Raw genomic sequence first — 25,606 nt, 5'->3', positions numbered from 1 at the left:
GCAAACACTTCCCTTGCTCATAGTCACACTTAAAAAAACCATTGCACAATTATAACTCACTTAAAACTAGTTTGTTTCCATCTCCCCCCACAAACGTTGACTTAAATTCACTTTGCCGGGTTCAGCAAAGTTCATGAACAATTTGGCAATTTTGTTGAACACGTTGTGAAGCAAACTCTGCAGGGTTCACTATTTGCAAAGTTGATATTTATAATCTTATTTTTCTTTATTTATGCAATGTCTTCTTGTGTCTATATCCTCATGCCAATGATGTCATGGAAGTAATGATAGAAATACGGAGGCAACTGCTCTAGCATTATCCCTCAAATTCTATTTGTGCGTGTTAGCCTTTTCTCAGGTTGGCCCTAGCAGTATTTTAGTTTTAACTTCATTGTGAGTTTGACTCTTGAGTAATGTCTTCTTATATTATATGTTACATTTCATTCTGGTGATCTTAAATTAATTTAGCCCTTCTTTCTGTAATGACATCCATTCTTTGCCTCTAGATGGCTGATTTAGAACATGTTTCCAGTCATCCAGATGTCTGTCCCTTATTTCACTTCCTTCTCTACACTGTGAACATTCTTCAAAATCCATTAGTCTTCATTTTACATCACAAATATTTGTATAATCCCAATATAATTTAATGCAGGTGGTTGGACATAGAACATATTTAAAGTACTGTATACTGTACAGTATTAGCCTGATTACACCTTTACTGTGTTTTTGTGTCTGCACTATGTACATATTGTATAATCTCTTTAACTTTTAAAAGGTCAAATATTTAAACAATATTTTAGATAAAAGACATATTGTGTTTTAACTTCACTTCATTTTTATTAAGAGAACACCGTGACCTAGAAAGCAAAATAGAAGAATTAAAGAAGAATCGAAGTTTGGCAATTGGCAGGCAAAAAGGTTTTGAGGAAGAGATTATTCATTGTAAAAAAGAACTGCGGGACCCCCAATACAAAGATGCTGATGAAAAGTTTAGAGAAAGGATGATTGTTATGAGAACAACCGAACTGGCAAACAAGGATTTGGATATCTACTACAAGGCGCTTGATCAGTAAGTATTAGTAATATTATCCCAGGGTCCTATAAAGCTTGTTAAGATAGTTAACTTGTTTTGTTAAGATTTGAATTTTAAGCTTATTAGTTTCATGTGATTGGCAGTTTCCATGTAAGTAATGTAGTCCACAATAATGTTGCATTTATAATGAACTTTATTGCATCACCCTGTATTATATGTAAAAGAAATGTAAGACAGATTGATCAGGATTGAGCTCATCTCCATCTAATCAGATAATGTACTTTGCAAGCTTTGCATTTGGCAATATAACCCAGTCAGCACTACAGCAAGTTCCGGTAGGTTTTTTTTTTTTTTGAAAAATCATCCATTAATCCATAATTTTCAATCTTTTTGCTCAGTTCAGTTATTTATAGAAAGTTTTTTTTTCTCTCTCTTAAGCTTTATTGCTTGTTTTCAAAGTATAATTAACTCAAGCCAAGCAAGTATGCCTGAGTGCCCCAGCATATTCTCCATGTTATAGTGATTTATATTACTAAAATTATTACTGACACATACTCATCACCATTCCATAGTTTATTTTTTTTTGGTTGAGTTCTATAAAATGTAAGGGTCTTACAGTCAAAATGTATTTCCTGCAAATGTTCCTGCATATACAGTATGCTGAAGTTTTATCACTGCTCTGTAACTATTTTACAAGAGTAAAGATGTTATTAATTACTGGATATCTGCAAGAAAACTAATGCTGAAAATAGAACAAATGAGACAGCCTATGCTCCTAGGGTATTACTTGTACTTTTCATATCAACTGGGTCTTTAATGGAGGATTTTGTTTGTGTTGATTGTTTGTCAGACTCAAATTTGCCAACCATGCAACCATATGGTTATACTGTGTACAATTCACACTTGAGTTTCAGAAATCCGCACTCACAGCTAAGCTTGGAGAGCCATTTTAAGGTGAATAGGTAGATTCAGGTGAACAAGTAGAGAGGCTGAAACTATAACAAAAACATCAAGATATGTTAATATGAGTATGAGTATGTGAGTTTGTATGAGTGGGCCTTGCAATGGACTGGTGCCCAATCCATAGCTGGTTTCTGCCTTGAGCCAAGTGTTACTGGGATAGCATTTGCATGGCATAACTCTTACTGAATTAGTGGGTTTCAGGATGTATATTTTTTACAAGTCCAAAAAACAGGGCCACTCTCATAAATTAGCCATCAACACAGTAAGTGAATGTTGAAACAGATAAAATATCCAGTTCAGCTAAGCAAAAACCAAAATCTAAACCCATTATCAAAGCTGAAAACAATAGATTAAAATTTTCCTAAACCATTAGTATGGCTTTTGGAAAGACTGAGTCATAGTGTTACAGCAACCTATAAAGTGTGTTCTTCCTTTTTAGATATTCATCCTTTTCCTTTAGTTAGTTGTGTCATCTGAATTTTAATCCATAGGCTTTTTTTTTTTACCAGATAACCTTTTCCATTATTATTGCAAAATAACAATTATTATTATTATTATTAACAATAGTAATAATAATAGCAGCAATAATAATTTAATGTACATAGATTACCAACCAGCCTCAAAGTCTAATTCAGGGCTGCTTTGTAGCTCTGATTCTCTTGCATATTTCTTTAATTACAATTACAAAATTGAGCAGAAAGGAGTTTACAATTGCATATCAGTCTAAATAAGAGTGTAGTGTGGTATCCTAGTCATACTAAGTAAAGTTTATGAGCAACCTGTCTCTGTTATTTGGCAAAATATAGTGAGCAAACTGCTGAAAAGTGTCTGTGACTTATACAGGAAGTGGCAATTATAGTGCTTTACAGCAAAACAGATAATCATCATGTTAACACAATCAGTATGAAGAATCAAATTCTGAAGCTTGCATCTTTTTACTGCAGTTGGATGTATTTAATCAAGGTCTATTTTGTTACCTTACATCCTCTTGAAAATATTTGTTATCTAGCATGCTTTCTATATCTACAACTCATTTTTACCGTTAAGTTATTTTTCCCCCAGATTTGATTTGTGTATATAGAATACTTTATAAAGTATAAACCATAAAATAGCCTTATAATAAAACTTCATATTGCAAATACTATGAAATGTACATACAGTGGTGTGAAAAACTATTTGCCCCCTTCCTGATTTCTTATTCTTTTGCATGTTTGTCACACAAAATGTTTCTGATCATCAAACACATTTAACCATTAGTCAAATATAACACAAGTAAACACAAAATGCAGTTTTTAAATGATGGTGTTTATTATTTAGGGAGAAAAAAAATCCAAACCTACATGGCCCTGTGTGAAAAAGTAATTGCCCCCTTGTTAAAAAATAACCTAACTGTGGTGTATCACACCTGAGTTCAATTTCCGTAGCCACCCCCAGGCCTGATTACTGCCACACCTGTTTCAATCAAGAAATCACTTAAATAGGAGCTGCCTGACACAAGAGAAGTAGACCAAAAGCACCTCAAAAGCTAGACATCATGCCAAGATCCAAAGAAATTCAGGAACAAATGAGAACAGAAGTAATTGAGATCTATCAGTCTGGTAAAGGTTATAAAGCCATTTCTAAAGCTTTGGGACTCCAGCGAACCACAGTGAGAGCCATTATCCACAAATGGCAAAAACATGGAACAGTGGTGAACCTTCCCAGGAGTGGCCGGCCGACCAAAATTACCCCAAGAGCGCAGAGACGACTCATCCGAGAGGTCACAAAAGACCCCAGGACAACGTCTAAAGAACTGCAGGCCTCACTTGCCTCAATTAAGGTCAGTGTTCACGACTCCACCATAAGAAAAAGACTGGGCAAAAACGGCCTGCATGGCAGATTTCCAAGACGCAAACCACTGTTAAGCAAAAAGAACATTAGGGCTCGTCTCAATTTTGCTAAGAAACATCTCAATGATTGCCAAGACTTTTGGGAAAATACCTTGTGGACTGATGAGTCAAAAGTTGAACTTTTTGGAAGGCAAATGTCCTGTTACATCTGGCGTAAAAGGAACACAGCATTTCAGAAAAAGAACATCATACCAACAGTAAAATATGGTGGTGGTAGTGTGATGGTCTGGGGTTGTTTTGCTGCTTCAGGACCTGGAAGGCTTGCTGGGATAGATGGAACCATGAATTCTACTGTCTACCAAAAAATCCTGAAGGAGAATGTCCGGCCATCTGTTCGTCAACTCAAGCTGAAGCGATCTTGGGTGCTGCAACAGGACAATGACCCAAAACACACCAGCAAATCCACCTCTGAATGGCTGAAGAAAAACAAAATGAAGACTTTGGAGTGGCCTAGTCAAAGTCCTGACCTGAATCCAATTGAGATGCTATGGAATGACCTTAAAAAGGCGGTTCATGCTAGAAAACCCTCAAATAAAGCTGAATTACAACAATTTTGCAAAGATGAGTGGGCCAAAATTCCTCCAGAACGCTGTAAAAGACTCATTGCAAGTTATCGCAAACGCTTGATTGCAGTTATTGCTGCTAAGGGTGGCCCAACCAGTTATTAGGTTCAGGGGGGCAATTACTTTTTCACACAGGGCCATGTAGGTTTGGATTTTTTTTTTCTCCCTAAATAATAAAAACCACCATTTACAAACTGCATTTTGTGTTTACTTGTATTATATTTGACTAATGGTTAAATGTGTTTGATGATCAGAAACATTTTGTGTGACAAACATGCAAAAGAATAAGAAATCAGGAAGGGGGAAAATAGTTTTTCACACCACTGTATATATAAACATGTTTCCCCAATTAAATTCCATCTTACTTTCCAACAAACAGAATCCAGAGTATGCCATTTACATAATACAATTGCAGTAGTAGTGGTACAGTATATATAGAAATGCTATAGCAATCTCCAGCACTACCTTCCCCCATAACATTTCAATTTGAGCTCTATCCAGACTGCTTCTTTTTTGCCACACTTCTGGATTCTCATTCCCATGCTGCTATAAGATTTGATCACTCAACAAGAATCTTTTGTAAAAAAAAATGTTTTTATTTTTAACAACCTAAATCCACATCTGATATTAAAAAAGAAAACTTTTTGGGAAATTGTAAGAAATCGGCATGAACCTTGCCACAGACACTTTAATGTATTTTTAGATGAGATCTTCCCTTACCAGATGGTTTACTTAAAGCCTGGCATACTATATCTAGTTATAATGTTAAAGTATTAGTTTAGCTTGCTGAAATACCTCACTAGCATTATAATAGCAGGATTTTATTTGGACAAACAGTATTTTTTTCTCTTTCTTTCTTTCTTCTGCCAAAATGCAGTCAGTTTGGAATGTCATTTATTTGTTCTTGATTTTCTGTCTGATATTTTAAATTTTATGCTTTCTGTGAAAAAAAAAATTCACCTGCCTTTGTGTTTTATTTCAGTCATTTGCTAATGTCATGGGGTACAAGGTCATATTTCATATTGGAAGTACCTTATATTGAAATATACATGTCAACAAAATTTTTCCTCATGCCTAAACTAATGCCCATTTCTTTGGAATGTACAAGAAATGTATAAGAAAGTACAAGTGATATTTTCGAAGTGATATACAAAAATGTAAATTCCAAAGAACACGAATAACCACAACAAAATAGATTTCATTTGAATTTACTTTTAGACTTAGGATTTTATATATATATATATATATATATATATATATATATATATATATATATATATATATATATATATGTATATATATATGTATATATACACAAACACACAGTTGTGCTTGAAAGTTTGTGAACCCTTTAGAATTTTCTATATTTCTGCATATATATGACCTAAAACATCATCAGATTTTCACTCAAGTCCTAAAAGTAGATAAATAGAAACCAGTTAAACAAGAGAAAAAATATTATACTTGGTCATTTATTTATTGAGGAAAATTATCGCGTATTACATATTTGTGAGTGGCAAAAGTATGTGAACCTCTAGGATTAGCAGTTAGTTTGAAGGTGAAATTAGAGTCCGGTGTTTTCAATCAATGGGATGACAATCAGGTTTGAGTGGGCACCCTGTGTTATTTAAAGAACAGGGATCTATCACAGTCTGCTCTTCACAACACGTTTGTGGAAGTGTATCATGGCATGAACAAAGGAGATTTCTGAGGACCTCAGAAAAAGAGTTGTTGATGCTCATCAGGCTGGAAAAGTTTACAAAACCATCTCTAAAGAATTTGTAGTCCACCAATCCACAGTCAGACAGATTGTGTACAAATGGAGGAAATTCAAGACCACTGTTACCCTCCCCAGGAGTGGTCGACCAACAAAGATCACTCCAAGAGCAAGGCGTGTAATAGTCAGTGAGGTCACAAAGGACCCCAGGGTAACTTCTAAGCAACTGAAGGCCTCTCTCACATTGGTTAATGTTCATGTTCATGAGTCCACCATCAGGAGAACACTGAACATCAATGGTGGTGGCAGGGTTGCAAGGAGAAAGCCACTGCTCTCCAAAAAAAAATTGCTGCTCGTCTGCAGTTTGCTAAAGATCACGTGAACAAACCAGAAGGCTATTGGAAGAATGTTTTGTGGACAGATGAGACCAAAATAGAACTGTTTTGTTTAAATGAAAAGCGTTATGTTTGGAGAAAGGAAAACACTGCATTCCAGCATAAGAACCTTATCCCATTTGTGAAACATGATGGTGGTAGTAGCATGGTTTGGGCCTGTTTTGCTTCATCTGGGCCAGGATAGCTTGCCTTCATTGATGGAACAATGAATTCTGAATTATATCAGTGAATTCTAAAGGAAAATGTCAGGACATCTGTCCATGAACTGAATCACAAGAGAAGGTGGGTCATGAAGCAAGACAACGACCCTAAGCACACAAGTCGTTCTACCAAAGAATGGTTAAAGAAGAATAAAGTTAATGTTTTGGAATGGCCAAGTCAAAGTCCTGGCCTTAATCCAATCGAAATGTTGTGGAAGGACCTGAAGCGAGCAGTTAATGTGAGGAAACCCAACAACATCCCAGAGTTGAAGCTGTTCTGTACGGAGGAATGAGCTAGAATTCCTCCAAGCCGGTGTGCAGGACTGATCAACAGTTACCGGAAACGTTTAGTTGCAGTTATTGCTGCAAAGAGGGGTCACACCACATACTGAAAGCAAAGGTTCACATACTTTTGCCACTCACAAATATGTAATATTTGATCATTTTCCTTAATAAATAAATGACCAAGTATAATATTTTTGTCTCATTTGTTTAACTGGTTTCTCTTTATCTACTTTTAGGACTTGAGTGAAAATCTGATGATGTTTTAGGTCATATTTATGCAGAAATATAGAAAACTAGTCATTTAGCCCGTTACAATAACGGGTGCTAGAACAGTAGTGCATAAACATTAGTAGGAACAGTCTATATTAAATGGTAAGGCACTTTTACCTCATTCTTTTTGTTGGTCGTATTTTTCTTTCTTTCAGCCTTTCTTTTGTTGATGTTTACTTGCTGAGCTGACCGTTCTTCGTGGGCTGCCGCCATGTATTGAGTATCTTTAATTTGCTGTGACAGTAATACTGTCTTGTACGGCTCTATTCTATAAGGGCGCTTAGATAATTTAGTTCAAATGGCTCTGGAATGGCCCCTCCTTTAAACGCCACCTTATCGTGGTGGAGGGGTTTGCGTGTCCCAATGATCCTAGGAGCTCTGTTGCCCGGGGCTTTATGCCCCTGATAGGGCCACCCAAGGCAAACTGGTCCTAGGTGAGGGATGAGACAAAGAGCGGTTAAACAAAACCTCCTATGATGGGAAACAATTTTGGACGGCGTTTTCCCTTGCCCGGACGCGGGTCACCGGGGCCCCACTCTGGAGCCAGGCCTGGAGGTGGGGCTCGATGGCGAGCGCCTGGTGGCCGGGCCTGCACCCATGGGGCTCGGCCGGGCACAGCCCGAAGAGGCAATGTGGGTCCCCCTTCCCATGGGCTCACCACCTATGGGAGGGGCCAAGGAGGTCGGGTGCAGTGTGAGTTGGGTGGTGGCCGAAGGCGGGGACCTTGGCGGACCGATCCTCGGCTACAGAAGCTGGCTCTTGGGACATGGAATGTCACCTCTCTGAAGGGGAAGGAGCCTGAGCTAGTGCGCGAAGTTGAGAGGTTTCCGGCTAGATATAGTCGGACTCACCTCAACGCACAGCTTGGACTCTGGAAACAATCTCCTTGAGAGGGGCTGGACTCTCTACCACTCTGGAGTTGCCCCCGGTGAGAGGCGCCGAGCGGGTGTGGGTATACTTATTGCCCCCCGACTTGGAGCCTGTACATTGGGGTTTACCCCGGTAGACGAGAGGGTAGCCTCCCTTCGCCTTCGGGTGGGGGGACAGGTCCTAACTGTTGTTTGTGCATATGCACCGAACAGCAGTTCGGAGTACCCACCCTTTTTGGAGTCCCTGGAGGGGGTGCTAGAGGGCATTCCTTCTGGGGACTCCCTCGTTCTGCTGGGAGACTTCAGTGCTCACGTGGGCAATGACAGTGAGACCTGGAAGGGCGTGATTGGGAGGAATGGCCCCCTCGATCTGAACCCGAGCGGTGTTTTGTTATTGGACTTCTGTGCTCGTCACGGATTGTCCATAACGAACACCATGTTCAAGCATAGGGGTGTTCATATGTGCACTTGGCACCAGGATACCCTAGGCCTCAGTTCGATGATCGACTTTGTGGTCGTGTCGTCGGACTTGCGGCCACATGTCATGGACACTCGGGTGAAGAGAGGGGCGGACCTGTCAACTGATCACCACCTGGTGGTGAGTTGGCTTCGATGGTGGGGGAGGATGCCGGTCAGGTGTGGTAGGCCCAAACGTGTTGTGAGGGTCTGCTGGGAACGTCTGGCAGAGCCCCCTGTCAGAAGTAGCTTCAACTCCCACCTCCGGCAGAACTTCGACCACATCCCGAGGGAGGTGGGGGACATTGAGTCCGAATGGGCCATGTTCCGTGCCTCTATTGTTGAGGCAGCTGACTGGAGCTGTGGCCGTAAGGTGGTCGGTGCCTGTCGTGGCGGCAATCCCCGAACCCGTTGATGGACACCGGTGGTGAAGGATGCCGTCAAGCTGAAGAAGGAGTCCTACAGGACCCTTTTGTCCTGTGGGACCGTGGAGGCAGCTGATAGGTACCGGCAGGCCAAGCGGAATGCAGCTTTGGTGGTTGCTGAGGCAAAAACTCGGGCGTGGGAGGAGTTTGGGGAGGCCATGGAGAACGACTTTCGGACGGCTTCGAAGAGATTCTGGTCCACCATCCGGCGTCTCAGGAAGGGGAAGCAGTGCAGTGTCAACACTGTATATGGTGGGGATGGTGCGCTGCTGACCTCGACTCGGGACGTTGTGGGTCGGTGGGGGGAGTACTTCGAAGACCTCCTCAATCCCATTAACATGCCTTCCAATGAGGAAGCAGAGCCTGGGGACTCAGAGGTGGGCTCCCCCATCTCTGGGACTGAGGTCACCGAGGTGGTCAAAAAACTCCTTGGTGGCAGGGCCCCGGGGGTGGATGAGATACGCCCGGAGTTCCTCAAGGCTCTGGATGTTGTAGGACTGTCTTGGTTGACACGCCTCTGCAACATCGCATGGACATCAGGGACAGTGCCTCTGGATTGGCAGACCGGGGTGGTAGTCCCCCTCTTTAAGAAGGGGGATCGGAGGGTGTGTTCCAACTACAGAGGGATCACACTCCTCAGCCGCCCTGGAAAAGTCTATTCAGGGGTCCTGGAGAGGAGGGTCCGTCGGATAGTCGAGCCTCAGATTCAGGAGGAACAGTGTGGTTTTCGTCCTGGTCGCGGAACAGTGGGCCAGCTCTATACCCTTAGCAGGGTCCTGGAGGGTGCATGGGAGTTTGCCCAACCAGTCTACATGTGTATTGTGGACGTGGAAAAGGCATTCGACCGTGTCCCTCGGGGAATCCTGTGGGGGGTACTCCGAGAGTATGGGGTACCGGCCCCCCTGATAAGGGCTGTTCGGTCCCTGTATGATCGGTGCCAGAGCCTGGTCCGCATTGCCGGCAGTAAGTCGAACCCGTTTCCAGTATGAGTTGGATTCCGCCAGGGCTGCCCTTTGTCACCGATTCTGTTCATAACTTTTATGGACAGAATTTCTAGGCGCAGCCAGGGCGTTGAGGAGGTCCGGTTTGGTGGGCTCAGGATTGAGTCACTGCTTTTTGCAGATGATGTTGTTCTGTTTGCTTCATCAGGCCGTGATCTTCAGCTCTCTCTGGATCGGTTCGCAGCCGAGTGTGAAGCGGCTGGGATGAGAATCAGCACCTCCAAATCCGAGACCATGGTCCTCAGCCGGAAAAGGGTGGAGTGCCCTCTCAGGGTTGGTAGCGAGATCCTACCCCAAGTGTAGGAGTTCAAGTATCTCGGGGTCTTGTTCACGAGTGAGGGAAGAATGGAGCGTGAGATCGACAGGCGGATCGGTGCGGCATCCGCAGTAATGCGGGCTCTGCATCGGTCTGTCGTGGTGAAAAAGGAGCTGAGCCGCATGGCAAAGCTCTCAATTTACCAGTCGATCTATGTTCCTACCCTCACCTATGGTCATGAACTATGGGTAGTGACCGAAAGAACGAGATTGCGAATACAAGCAGCTGAAATGAGTTTCCTCCGCAGGGTGTCTGGGCTTTCCCTTAAAGATAGGGTGAGAAGCTCAGTTATTCGGGAGGGGCTCAGAGTAGAGCCACTGCTCCTCCGCATCGAGAGGAGTCAGATGAGGTGGCTCGGGCATCTGATCAGGATGCCTCCTGGACGCCTCCCTGGTGATGTGTTCCGGGCACGTCTAGCCGGGAGGAGGCCCCGGGGAAGACCCAGGACACGTTGGAGGGACTATGTCTCTCGACTGGCCTGGGAATGCCTTGGGATTCTCCCGGAAGAGCTAGAAGAAGTGGCCGGGGAGAGGGAAGTCTGGGCATCTCTGCTCAAGCTGCTGCCCCCGCGACCCGACCTCGGATAAGCGGGAGACAATGGATGGATGGGCTCTGGAATATGTGAAGAGCAACAGGTGCAGATCTTTATTTACGCCCGCCTTTATTCGCCGCACCCAATTGAGGTCGTCCTTTTGAGGCTCGCCTTTTTGTGCGCGCCATTATTGAAGGATGCCTGTGCGCGCCCTTATTGAAGGATACCGTCTTGTACGTCCGCTGACTTGTACGTCCGTAATATACGTCCGTAAGTCCGTAATATACCTTTAATTTTCTCTGGCGGTAATACAGGCGTGCGCGTCGGTAATATGCCTTTAATCTCCTCTGACAGTAATACTGGCTTGTATGTGGCTGTAATATGCGTCACTGTATTGTGTACCTTTAATTTCCTCTCGCAGTAATACTGGTTTGTATTTCCGTAAAACGCCTCTAACTTTCTCTGACAGTAATATCGCGCATAGCACCGTGCCCCGCGCATGCGCACTTCACCAGAAGACACCCACACACGGACACCTGGACGCACATAGGGATTTTATTTATATATACTGTAGATTCTAAAGGGTTCACAAACTTTCAAGCACAACTATATATATATATATATATATATATATACACACACTAGTGCGCGAGGTTGAGAGGTTCTGGCTAGATATAGTCGGGCTCACCTCAACGCACAGCGTGGACTGTGAAACCAGTCTCCTTGAGAGGGGCTGGACTCTCTATCACTCTGGAGTTGCTCCCGGTGAGAGGCGCTGAGCAGGCGTGGGCATACTTATTGCTCCCCGACTTGGAACTTGTTCATTGGGGTTCACCCCGGTAGATGAGAGGGTAACCTCCCTCCGGCCTTCGGGTAGGGGGACGGGTCCTAACTGTTGTTTGTGCGTATGCGCCAAACAACAGTCTGGAGTACCCACCCTTTTTGGAGTCCCTGGAAGGGGTGCTAGAGGGCGCACCTGCTGGGGACTCCCTCGTTCTGCTGGGAGACTACAATGCTCACGTTGGCATTGACAGTGAGACCTGGAAGGGTGTGATTGGGAGGAATTGTCACCCCGATCTGAACCTGAGTGGTGTTTGGTTATTGGACTTCTGTGCTTGTCACGGATTGTCCATAATGAACACCATGTTCAGGCATAGGGGTGTCCATATGTGCACCTGGCACCAGGACACCCTAGGCATCAGTTCAATGATCGACTTCGTGGTCGTGTCATCGGACTTGCGGCCACATGTCATGGACACTCGGGCGAAGAGAAGGGCGGAGCTGTCAACTGATCACCACCTGGTGGTGAGTTGGCTTCGATGGTGAGGGAGGGATGCCGGTCAGGCCTGGTTGGCCCAAATGTATTGTGAGGGTCTGCTGGGAACGTGTGGCAGAGTCCCCTGTCAGAAGTAGGTTCAACTCCCACCTCCGGCAGAACTTCAACCATGTCCCGAGGGAGGTGGGGGACATTGAGTCTGAATGGGCCATGTTCCATGCCTCTATTGTTCAGGCTGCTGACCGGAGCTGTGGCCTTAAGGTGGTCGGTGCCTGTTGTGGCAGCAATCCCCGAACCCGTTGGTGGACACCGGCAATGAATGATGCCGTCAAGCTGAAGAAGGAGTCCTACAGGACCCTTTTGTCCTGTGGGACTCCAGAGGCGGCTAACAGGTACCGGCAGGCCAAGCGGAATGCGGCTTCGGTGGTTGCTGAGGCAAAAACACGGGCATGGGAGGAGTTTTTGGAGGCCATGGAGACGACTTCCGGATGGCTTTGAGGAGATTCTGGTCCACCATCCCGCGTCTCAGGAGAGGGAAGCAGTGCAGTTTCAACGGACGTTGTGGGTCGGTGGGGGGAGTACTTCGAAGACCTCCTTAATCCCACTAACATGTCTTCCAGTGAGGAAGCAGAGCCTGGGGACTCAGAGGTGGGCTCTCCCATCTCTGGGACTGAAGTCACCGAGGTGGTCAAAAAACTCCTTGGTGGCAGGGCCCCGGGGGTGGATGAGATATACCCAGAGTTCCTCTGGATTATGTAGGACTGTCTTGGTTAACATGCCTCTGCAACATTGCATGGACATCGGGGACAGTGCCTCTGGATTGGCTGATCGAGGTGGTGGTCCCCCTCTTTAAGAAGGGAGACCGGAGGGTGTGTTCCAACTACAGAGGGATCACACTCCTCAGCCTCCCTGGAAAAGTCTATTCAGGGGTCCTGGAGAGGAGGGTCCATCAGATAGTCGAACCTTTGATTCAGGAGGAACAGTGTAGTTTTCGTCATAGTCACGGAACAGTGGATCAGCTCTACACCCTTGGCAGACTCCTGGAGGGTGCATGGGAGTTCGCCCAACCAGTCTACATGTGTTTTGTGGACTTGGACAAGGCGTTCGGCCGTGTCCCTCGGGGAATCCTGTGGGGGGTGCTCCGGGAGTGTGGGGTACCGGACTACCTGATGATGGCTGTTTGGTCCCTGTACAACCGGTGTCAGAGCTTGGTCTGCATTGTCGACAGTAAGTCAAACCCGTTTCCAGTGAGAGTTGGACTCCGCCAGAGCTGCCCTTTGTCACCGATTCTGTTCATAACTTTTATGGACAGAATTTCTAGGCGCAGTCAGGGCGTTGAGGGGGTCCGGTTTGGTGGGCTCAGGATTGGGTCACTGCATTTTGCAGATGATGTTGTTCTGTTTGCTGCTTCAGGCCGTGATCTTCAGCTCTCTCTGGATCGGTTTGCAGCCGAATGTGAAGCGGCTGCGATGGGAATCAACCGAGACCATCGTTCTTAGCCGGAAAAGGATGGAGTGCCCTCTCAGGATTGGGAGCGAGATCCTGCCCCAAGTGGAGGAGTTCAAGTATCTCAGGGTCTTGTTCACGAGTGAGGGAAGAATAGAGCGGGAGATCGACAGGCAGATCAGTGTGGCCTCCGCAGTGATGCAGGCTCTGTATCGGTCTGTCGTGGTGAAAAAGGAGCTGAGCCGAAAGGCAAAGCTCTCAATTTACCAGTCGATCTACGTTCCTACCCTCACCTATGGTCATGAGCTATGGCTAGTGACCGAAAGAACAAGATCGCAAATGCAAGCGGCTAAAATGAGTTTCCTCCTCAGGGTGTCTGGGCTTTCCCTTAAAGATAAGGTGAGGAGCTCAGAGTAGAGCCACTGCTCCTCCACATCAAGAGGAGTCAGATAAGGTGGGTCAGGCATCTGATCAGGATGCCTCCTGGACTCCTCCCTGGTGAGGTGTTCCAGGCACGTCTAACTGGGAGGAGGCCCTGGGGAAGACCCAGGACACGCTGGAGGGACTATGTCTCTCGGCTGGTCTGGGAATGCCTTGAAATTCCCCCGGAAGAGCTAGTAGAAGTGGCCAGGGATAAGGAAGTCTGGCATCTTTGCTCAAGCTGCTGCCCCCCGCGACTCAATCTCGGATAAGCGGAAGAGGATGGATGGATGTTGCTCCTTAAAATAATATATATAATCATACAAACGTATATGTATGTGTACATTATATATATATATATATATATATATATATATATATATATATATATACAGTAATCCCTCCTCCATCGCGGGGGTTGCGTTCCAGAGCCACCCGAGAAATAAGAAAATCCGCGAAGTAGAAACCATATGTTTATATGGTTATTTTTATATTGTCATGCTTGGGTCACAGATTTGCGCAGAAACACAGGAGGTTGTAGAGAGACAGGAACGTTATTCAAACACTGTAAACAAACATTTGTCTCTTTTTCAAAAGTTTAAACTGTGCTCCATGACAAGACAGAGATGACAGTTCCGTCTCACAATTAAAAGAATGCAAACATATTTTCCTCTTCAAAGGAGTGCCCGTCAGGAGCAGAGTCTGTCAGAAAGACAGAGGAAAGCAAACAAATCAATAGGGTTGTTTGCTTTTAAGTATGCGAAGCACCGCGGTACAAAGCTGTTGAAGGCGGCAGCTCACACCCCCTCCGTCAGGAGCAGAGAGAGAGAGAGACAGATAAAAACAAAGTCAAAAATCAATACGTGCCCTTTGAGCTTTTAAGTATGCGAAGCACCATGCAGCATGTCCTTCAGGAAGCAGCTGCACACAGAAGGTAGCAACATCCCTATCGTCTAGGTGTGCGAACAGCCCCTCTGCTCACACCCCCCTACGTCAGCGCGAGAGAGAGAAAGAGAGAAAGTAAGTTGGGTAGCTTCTCAGCCATCTGCCAATAGCGTCCCTTGTATGAAATCAATTGGGCAAACCAACTGAGGAAGCATGTACCAGAAATTAAAAGACCCATTGTCCGCAGAAACCCGCGAAGCAGCGAAAAATCCGCGATATATATTTAAATATGCTTACATATAAAATCCGCGATGGAGTGAAGCCGCGAAAGGCGAAGTGCGATATAGCGAGGGATCACTGTATATATATATATATATATATATATATATATATATATATATATATATATATATATATATATATATATATATATATATATATATATATAATATAGATATATATACATATACACACACACACTCATACATACATAAATTAATATACCACTGAAATAAACAATTGATTGATAGTGTCAGATTAAGCAGATTGAAAAATGACATAACATACTGTTCAAACAGTTTAAAAGAATTTAAATAAAGAGAACCTGTGGCATCTTAATCATGCAACATACAATATGCATAAAGCAATTCCTATTGAGATAGATTACAATGGACATAAACTATAAATCTGCTTTTGGTATATGTGTCATATGCAATTAGAATATTAAGTATATATGCTGTTTTCTAACATTCATACAAATTTTATTGATTTTAATTTCTTGACACTTTGTCCATACAGTGGAACCTCGGGTCACGACCGTAATTCGTTCCAAAACTCTGGTCGCGACCCGATTTAGTCGTGACCCGAAGTAATTTCTCCCATAGGATTGTATGTAAATGCAATTAATCCGTTCTGGACCGTACGAGCTGTATGTAAATTGTGTTTGTGAATTTCCCCTTGGGATTAATAAAGTATCTATCTATCTATCTATCTATCTATCTATCTATCTATCTATCTATCTATCTATCTATCTATCTATCTATCTATCTATCTATCTATCTATCTATCTATCTAAATATATTCACGCTTGCTCATGCTGTCTCTCGCTCGCTCAATGCACAGAGAGAGACTGAACATGTGTGGAAATCATCGGCATGTACAAACTGGAAGGGAAACTGGCTTGTTCATCACCCGAGTGTGTGGTCGTGAACAGATGCAAGAGTTTGTCGAACTTTTTGGTCATAACCCGATTTGTACGTGGTCCGAGACGTTCGTGACCCGAGGTTTCACTGTACTTATGTTGATCCCTCAATCCCCTATCATTAATATATTAAGCACATTACTTGTATGTAACCTGTAATATTTACTGTGATTATTTTGTTTTTAAACAAAACAGTCAAATTTTTTAAGCCCCAAGAATTTTCAAACGCCCAACCATTTCAGCAAATATTTAAAATCCCCTTTGGAGTGCTCAGGTATCTGCCTTCACCAAGTACTGAAGCTGTAAAATCTAATCAAGGAGAAGCTTATGTTTGAATGATGTACCATGAATAGTCATGTTTCTATTAAACCATTTTGGGATCTTGGTTGTGTGAAATGAATCTGATAACAGTATACTGTATAAAAAGAACAAACTAATGATTGTGAAAAACATTTGAAGCAGCATTGTTAACAAGTCAAATCAAAAAGTTTTTGGTGGGAATTTCTGCCTTTTAACAGATACTCCATTCATCAGTCCATCTATCCATTTTCCTATTCCACTTACCCAGCGCAGGGTAGCAGGTCAGCTGGAGCCTTTCCCAGCAATCATTGAGCACAAGGCTAGAACAATTCCTGGACTGGGTCCAGGTCCATTGCAGGGTAACACACAAACACACACATACATACACTAGTGAAAATTTAAAAATGCATTTTTGTAATTTGTGTTTTTGCATTTGCTTTATAATTTTTTATGCTACCATATTAAACTTAATTATTTTGTTTACTTGTGATTCTTTAACAAAGTATAATAACAACCTTAATTTCTGTTTGTCATGCTTTCCTACTAAATTAATTATTTTAACTGCATCATCAATAATTTAGTAATGCTTTTTAAAATTCTACAAAATGTAATTTTAATCTGGTTAGCCAATAAAAAGTGTCATTTTGCTTCACTTCTCATTGCATCCATAATGGCTAACATGGTACTTCACCCTATTACTATAAACTCACCTGTTGTAATGAATATTTTTAAAAAAGAATTTCCTAATCTAAAAAAACATATTATCTGATAGCTTTAAATATCAATTGGTCTTAAAGTTACAAACCTGTATTAATGGAATACACCATCTAGTGGTGAAGATAGAAAGAGCAGTAGTATGGCATACTGATTTTTGATTCTAATGAGAAATATTTTGTATTTTTAAAATATGCAGTATATTATTTCTCAACTGATATTATTACAGAAGTAGCTAATTTCTAAACTATATACCCCATTATTAACAAACATCCCAGTAGTTTTTATTTAGAAGCACAACTTGGTTGTGCACTTTTACTGTTCAAGTAACTTTTAAATGATCGTATTTTCTTCTTGCACTTGTACAGGGCAATAATGAAATTTCATAGTATGAAGATGGAAGAAATCAACAAAATAATTCGTGACCTATGGAGAAGCACATATAGGGGACAAGGTATTTTATATATGGCAATTAAAGTAAAAATTGAACAGTTTTGGCAATTGTTTAAACCCACTTATTTGTAATCAGTTTTTGTTAGTGTGTTATATAGAACTGATGGTAGAAACTTTTTACAATATGTTAATAAAAGATAGTTTGTGGAAACTGTGTGCACCATTTTATTCTTTACAAAGACATTTTAATTGGGCAGTTGTGTGTGTAGGAATATGTCTTACAAGAATATTCAATCAGTATATTGAAAGGCAAGGTAACATCTAGAACTTTTAACTTATACAGTAATCCCTCGCTATATCGCGCTTCGACTTTCGCGGCTTCACTCTTATCGCGGATTTTATATGTAAGCATATTTAATTATATATCGCGGATTTTTTGCTGGTTCGCGGGTTTCTGCGGACAGTGGGCTTTTTAATTTCTGGTACATGCTTCCTCAGTTGGTTTGCCCAGTTGATTTCATACAAGGGACGCTATTGGCAGATGGCTGAGAAGCTACCCAACCAGAGCGCGTATTACGTATTAAATAAAACTCCTCAAATATATTTTTGAGCACGGGGGCTGTTTGCACCCCTAGAGGATACGGCCGCTCCTCAAAAAACGCTGAAAGATTACCTTCACATTGCTCTCTTCCTTGCTGGGCTTACATATGGCTGCTTTGTCAAGCGATATGCTTCCCGCACTGTGCTTCGCATACTTAAAAGATCAAACAGCACGTATTGATTTTTGATTGTTTGCTTTTCTCTCTCTCTCTCTCTCTCTCTCTCTTGCTCTGACATTCTCTGCTCCTGACGGAGGGGGTGTGAGCAGAGGGGCTGTTTGCACACTGGCCTAGAGGATACGGGCGCTCCTCTAAAAAATGCTGAAAGACTACCTTTACATTGTACATCCTTGCAGCTGCTTTGTCCGGCGGTGCTTCGCATACTTAAAAGCCAAACAGCCCTATTGATTTTTGTTTGCTTTTTTCCCTCTCTCTCTGACATTCTCTGCTCCTGACGCGCACTCCTTTGAAGTGGAAGATATGTTTGCATTCTTTTAATTGTGAGACGGAACTGTCATCTCTGTCTTGTCATGGAGCACAGTTTAAACTTTTGAAAAAGAGACAAATGTTTGTTTGCAGTGTTTGAATAAAGTTCCTGTCTCTCTACAACCTCCTGTGTTTCTGTGCAAATCTGTGACCCAAGCATGACAATATAAAAATAACCATATAAACATATAGTTTCTACTTTGCGGATTTTCACCTTTCGCGGGGGGGTCTGGAACGCAACCCCCACGATAGAGGAGGGATTACTGTATTATTTTAAGAAACCGTTATGTCATTTTAAATAATAATTGGTTAACTGAGACTTTCTTACAGAAATCATTGTGTGACTTTCTGTATCTTCATTTACTCACTGAAAAAGGACAATTAATAAATCAAGCCCAGATTTTCATACCTAAAATTTCTCTTTCAGTCTTGCAAAGCCTGGCAACTGCATATGAAGTAAATAGCCTTAGAAAGATCCTGTAAAGTGTTGTAATAATACATCTTAATAAATCTTTTTAATAGAACTATCCTAAACCATTTGCTCCTATGAAGTTCACAAGGAATTCTCTTTGCTAACTGTACAATTTGAAAAAAAAATAATGTGTAGTTAAACACACCTTGTGCAATGTGAATCTAAACCTATAACTTATTTTCCCATCAGATGGGAAATTTAATAGCTGTTGACAAAATATTTAACAATCATTTACATATACTGTGTATTAGGTGAAAACATGTCAAAATTCACTTTTTAAAAATATTAACTATTGTGTTGTTCATTAGATATTGAATATGTTGAAATCCGTTCTGATGCTGATGAAAATATTTCAACTGACAAAAGAAGAACATATAATTACCGTGTTGTAATGGTCAAGGGTGACACAGCACTGGATATGAGAGGACGATGTAGTGCTGGACAGAAGGTAAGGGTTACCATTTGTATTTAAATGTTTTAGATTAATTTAGAGATCTTTTAATGAAAGTATTTCACAGATCTTTAACACAGTATTAGAAGTGTCACTAATAATAGGTCATTCTGTAACCTAATGACTAAGGACATTCAATCCCTACCAAATGCTTAACATATGAATCTGCATAAATCACTTAGTTTGCCTTTTTGACATATAGACATTTAAACAAAAATATAAATTGGTTTTAAAAAATGAATGAAATGCATATGGATAAGAGTTTTCATTAACACTTTAATGTATGTACTGTATAAATCCTCTCATTTAGTTTTGCGTAAGAAGACCTTAACAAAGACTTCTTTTGATGTTCATAACACTTAAAAAACATCAGTAAAGTGACTCTTCATACCAGTGCAGTGTGTCATTTGGAATGCTTGTAAAATTACTTATGAATATGAAGGATTCCTAAGTCTTATATTGAAGTATGCAATATCATGGGACATGCAGTATATCTCACTTAAGCCACCTCTGACCCTTCCAAAACCAGATTGCACAGATGAATAACCATTATGCTAATGTTTTATGTTATGACCACGAAAAGAAGCCTTTTTAAGGTCTTGTAACATAAGATAAAATGAGTAATAGACGCATTTTGGCTCTTGTTATGCAAATAAAGTTTCCCAAAATGCATTGTTGGCTTTGTGTTTTACTCAGGGCTGTAATCAAAAATGACACCATTTGTGCATTACGTAAGCCTTATTGGTCCTGTATAATCTATGAGAAAAGCGGTCAAAACAACTTAGATAACTCCACTACATACTATCGCACAAGTGCAGAAAAAAAAAAGCTCAAATGTTACACTGATGAAGTTATTTGGTTCAGCTCAGGAGCCAGTCCCTGGATCTGTTGCCTCCCAAAAAGGTTTTTTTTCCACAAGTATCGTATTTCAATGTCAGTAAACCTTCCCAATATTATGACTTATGATTTATGTTATTAAAAAACATTCAAATACTGCTTCCTTTGCAACGGTCACTCCCCTTGTTTTCAAGCCTACTGTCTTAGTTTATTCTCCTCCCTGCAATTTTGTATTTATGTAAAGAATCTGCTAATGTGACAGGTTAGTGTTAGTCTCATGACAAGTGGGATTCTGAATTTAAACATTACAGTAGACTATCGAGTCATGTACACAGGTACCCTTTCTTTCAACCATCATAATACAAGAGGCTTTCACAAAGTTTCCGCACTTTTATATTTTCATTGGAAACAGTGAAGGCGTAAGGAGTAGTAATTGGGCATTAAAAAGTTGGTACGACGCTGGGAAAATTGCTTCGCAAACGAAGGAAACTATGTAGAAAAGTGATGTAATTTGTTTTTGAAATCCTTAATAAACAGAGTAAAAAAAAAAAAGTGCTGAAACTTTTTGAACATCCCTCGTATGTCCAAACCAAATTGCTAAAGTATTGAAAAGTCAAAAACAGAAAGTGAAAATAAAAAAGCTGAATAAGCCTATGGCAAACACACTCCTGGTTGTATAACAATAACAATCTATATTAAATAGTACAATATATATGCAGATACATGCAAATAAAAAATTTCAGTTGAATTCTGTTAATGCACACAGCTCTTAAGAAATATACATGTACATTGATTCATTTGTTCATTCATTAATGCCCTAGAAAACTGCTTACTTTTTATTGTTGTAAGTGAAACATATTCTTCATATTTAAGTCAACACAACTATATTAATTTGATAAACATCAATTTAACAATTGGACACTTGTGCTAATGCCACCTGGATTATAAGATAGAGTGACAAATGTCAGATGCCTCTGTGCCTTGGGATCATTAAAAAAACTGTCATTTAACCTGTTTAAATGTTAAATTAATACACGTTCATGTTAAAACATACACTTAATCTTTTTTTTTTTTCAAACAGACTTTTTGTAGAAAACCTAATGCTTAAACCCACCAGCACATATCAATCACCTATGCTGCAACAGAAATTACTTTTATTATGAGTCAAAAAATCCATATCTTTTGATCACTGCTTAAAAGCTGGGCCTAGATAAAAGGTAAAGACAAGTGCCCAAAGGGTGGCAAGGACCTGACTCTGGCCATTGTGAGTACTCGGCAAAATGAAAGCAGGTGACCCAGCCAGCGCACACAAATTATTTCAGATGTTTACTGATGCGTAACATTTCTATTTCTACTTTTAGTATAAAAAAAAAATGGGAAACTCCCCCAATCTACTAAATATTGAACATTTTCTTGTCTTTCTTAATTAGATCATGAATAGTTTTTCTTTAAACTTGGTATACAATATTGGACTTGGAGTTTTTATCAATTTGTTCAAAATTTTTAGACTCCATATTCTCTATTTTTTAAAAAACACTGACATTCAGTAACAACAGTGTATCAAGTGGTACACTATTTGACCAAAAGTTTGTGGACACCTGACCATCATTTCTATTTGAGCTTGTTAGACATCCCACTCCAAAACCATGGGCATTAGTATGGAGCTGACCCACCACCCTTTTGTGGAAATAAATTCCTCCAGTCCTCTTGTAAGGCTTTCCACAAGATTTTTTAGTGTGCCTGTGGGAATTTGTGCCCATTAAGCCAAAAGAGCATTTATAAGTTCAGATGTTGGATCAGAATACCTAGCTCATGATCGGTATTCTAGTTCATCCCAAAGTTGTTCAGTGGGGTTAAGGCCAGGGCTCTGTGCAGACCACTCGAGCATAATCATGCTCAAACAAAAAAGAGCGCTCCTCAAAATGTTGCTACAAAGTTGGAAGTGCACAATTGTTTAAAATGTATTTGTATGCTGTAGCATTAACAGTACCTTTGACAGGAATCAAGGGGCCTAGCTCAAACCCTGAAAAGCAATCCTAGACCATTATCCATCCTCCACCAAACTTTACAGTAGGTAGTATGCAGTCTTGAAGGTAGCTTTTCCCTAGTATCCACCAAGCCCAGATTTGTCCATCATCATCCATATAATGTACAAAGTAAGTAAATGTTTTGAAATTTGGTCAGTTATAAGGTACTTATTGATTGAAAATAACATTAAAACATTCATAATATAGTAAAAGAATGATTAAAAACACACCATATTTTTAATAATAGAATGTATATCTGTTAACTGAATTTTTCCTATGTTTCTTACGCTGCAGCATTCACTTAGTTCCGAATCTCATACCTCCAGCTAAATCATTTAATGCTAGTCATGTGATGATAACTTTGGCTCAGTAACACATGCTGAAAAGAAAAAATATAGCTTCTACCTTGATTTTACATTCCCCTTCAATATGAAAATACAATAAAGCAAATTATCTTAATATTTAAAAAGTCATCTGAATTGAACTTTGTAATATATAGTAAGGAGTGCATGACATGATCAGACCTTTCCTTAATATTATGTTATACCACTTGAAAAATGGCTTTAATAATCATAAGAAATTTTACTAACCGTTTGATGTTTAGTTACGTGATAGAAAAATCCTATTTGAGTAAATTTGACACCTTCATTTTCATAATTGTTAAGTGGTGAGTGTAGTGCCTGGTGAACATTTACATTTCAACTGGATATTATTGTTAAGTGGATATTATTGTTAAGTGGATATGGATTTACACACAATGTTATGCTTATTTCTGTTTTACCTAAAACCTTTTCTTCTTGTATCTTATTTGATGCAAGCAGCAAGACATTTTTGTCAATTCACTATACAGTCACTTTAATAGAAAGTTTCTTATGCAGCATAGTAGTAACAGGCATTAGGCACCATTTAATCATGAAGAGTTAAACAGTACAAACTACAGTCAACTTGTCTTAAACAAGTATTTCACTTTGTTCACCTTTTAACCTTTGGGGTGGTTATTAGACTATTATGATTGTATGCTGGTGTTTGTGTTTTAGTATCCTTTAATTTTCATCATTGACCAGGTTTGTGATAAAATTGTAAACCAAAAAAGAAATACATTATAAACAAATGTAAAATCTCACCAACATGATTGGAAGATGTTTTAAGATGTACTTGTATATAAATGAGAGTTACTGATCTCCAAGAAGGAAAAAAAAACAGCCACCTATAGGGGAACTCCACTCCATACTTAATTTAAAAAGGAAGCTTTTGCTGCTCACTTACTGTTCAGGAAGTTGGGTAAGCAGACCATAAAAGGAGTGAATTCAGATTTTCAGCATTGTTACTACGTGTTTCTTGTTTCTGACTAAATCAGATGTACAAGTATAACTGAATGAGGGAATGATTTTATCAGGCAACTTACTGACAAGTAACTGGTATCTGTGCTATGTATTATTAAATGGTAGTCCTAGTGCTATACACATGTAATCAGCATTCAGAAAATGTTGAAACCTCAAGGAAAATATGCATCTTAATTATAAAAATAATGTAAGTTCTGAAGAACCCTTCAGAATCCCAAAGTTCACATTCTATTAACCAATCGACTTGCTGTGACAGAAGCTCAAGCTACATACATGCTATTTCTTATATTTTCTTGAATTGTGACCACAGATGGAGGGATCCTGTTGGTCCATTTTTTAACACATTGTTTGCCATCATTTCATTAATATTTAAACATTTTTGAGGTAAGTTATTGTACATATCCTATAAGAAGCACTTCAGAGTTGTTCATATTCTACTGTAGGAATCTACTCTTTAAATCAAGTAGTGAACTTAGCAGGAAATCATCAGCATTTGAATGGTACACAAGGCCAGGTCACCAAATCAAATCCAAAAATTAAACAAAATAATAATAATAAATGTTATTTATACAGCACCTTTCCCATGTTCAAGACACTTTACAGAGTCTCATAAAGAAACAGCAGGTACATGAAACATTGGATACGGATGTTTCCTGAAAAGAACATTAAAACAGATAGAGTTAGGATATACAAAGGCATTAAATAGAATAAAGACAATAAACCAGAGTAAAATACTAAATTCAATACTAAAGGAAGGCCTAGCAAATAACATCATTTGTGATATAACACACACACAAATTATACTGAGCTTCTGGACACAGAGGAAGAGAGAAAGAGGAGGCTGAATATCAGGTTAAGTTAAAAGCCTTCCTGAACAGATGAGTTTTACATTTTTTTTTTTTTTAAAGAATGAATTGAGTCAGCTGATCTAATTAATTTAGGGAGGTAATTCCAAAGTCTGGGTGCTATACAGGTGAAGGCCCTGTCACCCATAGAGTGCAGGTTAGTACGGAACACAACAAGATTCCCAGAATCAGAGAACCTTAGTGGGTGAACTGGAGAGCATGATGATGGAGAAGGTCACTGATGTAGTCCGGCGCAAGGCCATTTAAAGCTTTGTAGGTTAATAGAATTTTATATTCATTTCTGTGAGACACAGGGAGCTGGGGGAGGCGAAGCAGGATAGGTGGTATGTGATCACTGCTGCTTATTGTTGGTTCATTTTAGAACTCTTGCAGCAGAGTTTTGAAACAGCTGGAGCTGTGATATAAGATTAGAAGCATCACCTACCAGTAGAGAGTTACAGTAATCGATATGGGATGTGATCAAAGCATGAACAAGTTTCTCAGCATTATAAAAGGAGAGGAATGACCGAACACGGGATATGTTACAGAGATGAAAGTCAGAAGGTTTCTTAATATGGTGTATGTGGGTGGAATAAGAAAGGGAGGAATTAAAAATTACGCGAAGATTCTTTGCATTGGTCTGATGAGATCACGGTCAAGAGTGACTGAGAAGGAGCGTATTTTCTTAAGTTGTGCTTTAGTGCCAATTTGCAGGAGTTAATTTTTGTTGCAGTTTAATTTTAAAGAGTTCTGCTCTGATAAAGTTTCGTTTTTAACATTGAAATAGAGTTTAATATCATCTGCATAAAAATGATAACCCAGTCCATAGCTACAAATGATTTGGCCAAGGGAAAGCATATAAATACAGAAGAGCAGAGGGCCAAAGACAGAGCCCTGAGGAACCCCTTTTGTGACCACACTGAGCTGGATCTGCTGATGCCAAAACTAACAAACTTTTGCCTGTCAGTCAGATAGAACTTATACCACTGGAAGGCAG

The 25,606-nt window shown here is 40.5% G+C and overlaps 2 protein-coding genes across 2 annotated transcripts in view; one reads left to right on the top strand and one right to left on the bottom strand.

The window, feature by feature from the left end:
- Window positions 1-25,606, bottom strand: part of LOC127529561 (uncharacterized) — a 315,715-nt gene that overhangs the window by 230,641 nt on the left and 59,468 nt on the right. The window lies entirely within an intron of this gene.
- rad50 (RAD50 homolog, double strand break repair protein) overlaps window positions 1-25,606 on the top strand; it is a 126,401-nt gene that overhangs the window by 82,358 nt on the left and 18,437 nt on the right. The window contains exons 22-24 of the mRNA XM_028812794.2: window positions 845-1,069; window positions 17,525-17,610; window positions 19,415-19,554. Of these exons, the coding sequence (XP_028668627.1) occupies window positions 845-1,069; window positions 17,525-17,610; window positions 19,415-19,554 (451 nt within the window). The remainder of the gene's footprint in view (window positions 1-844; window positions 1,070-17,524; window positions 17,611-19,414; window positions 19,555-25,606) is intronic.

The sequence above is a fragment of the Erpetoichthys calabaricus genome, chromosome 11, assembly GCF_900747795.2.
Source record: "Erpetoichthys calabaricus chromosome 11, fErpCal1.3, whole genome shotgun sequence".
Lineage (NCBI taxonomy): Eukaryota > Metazoa > Chordata > Cladistia > Polypteriformes > Polypteridae > Erpetoichthys > Erpetoichthys calabaricus.
Note: the sequence above shows the minus strand (reverse complement) of the source record. Positions and strands in the feature narration are given on the sequence as shown.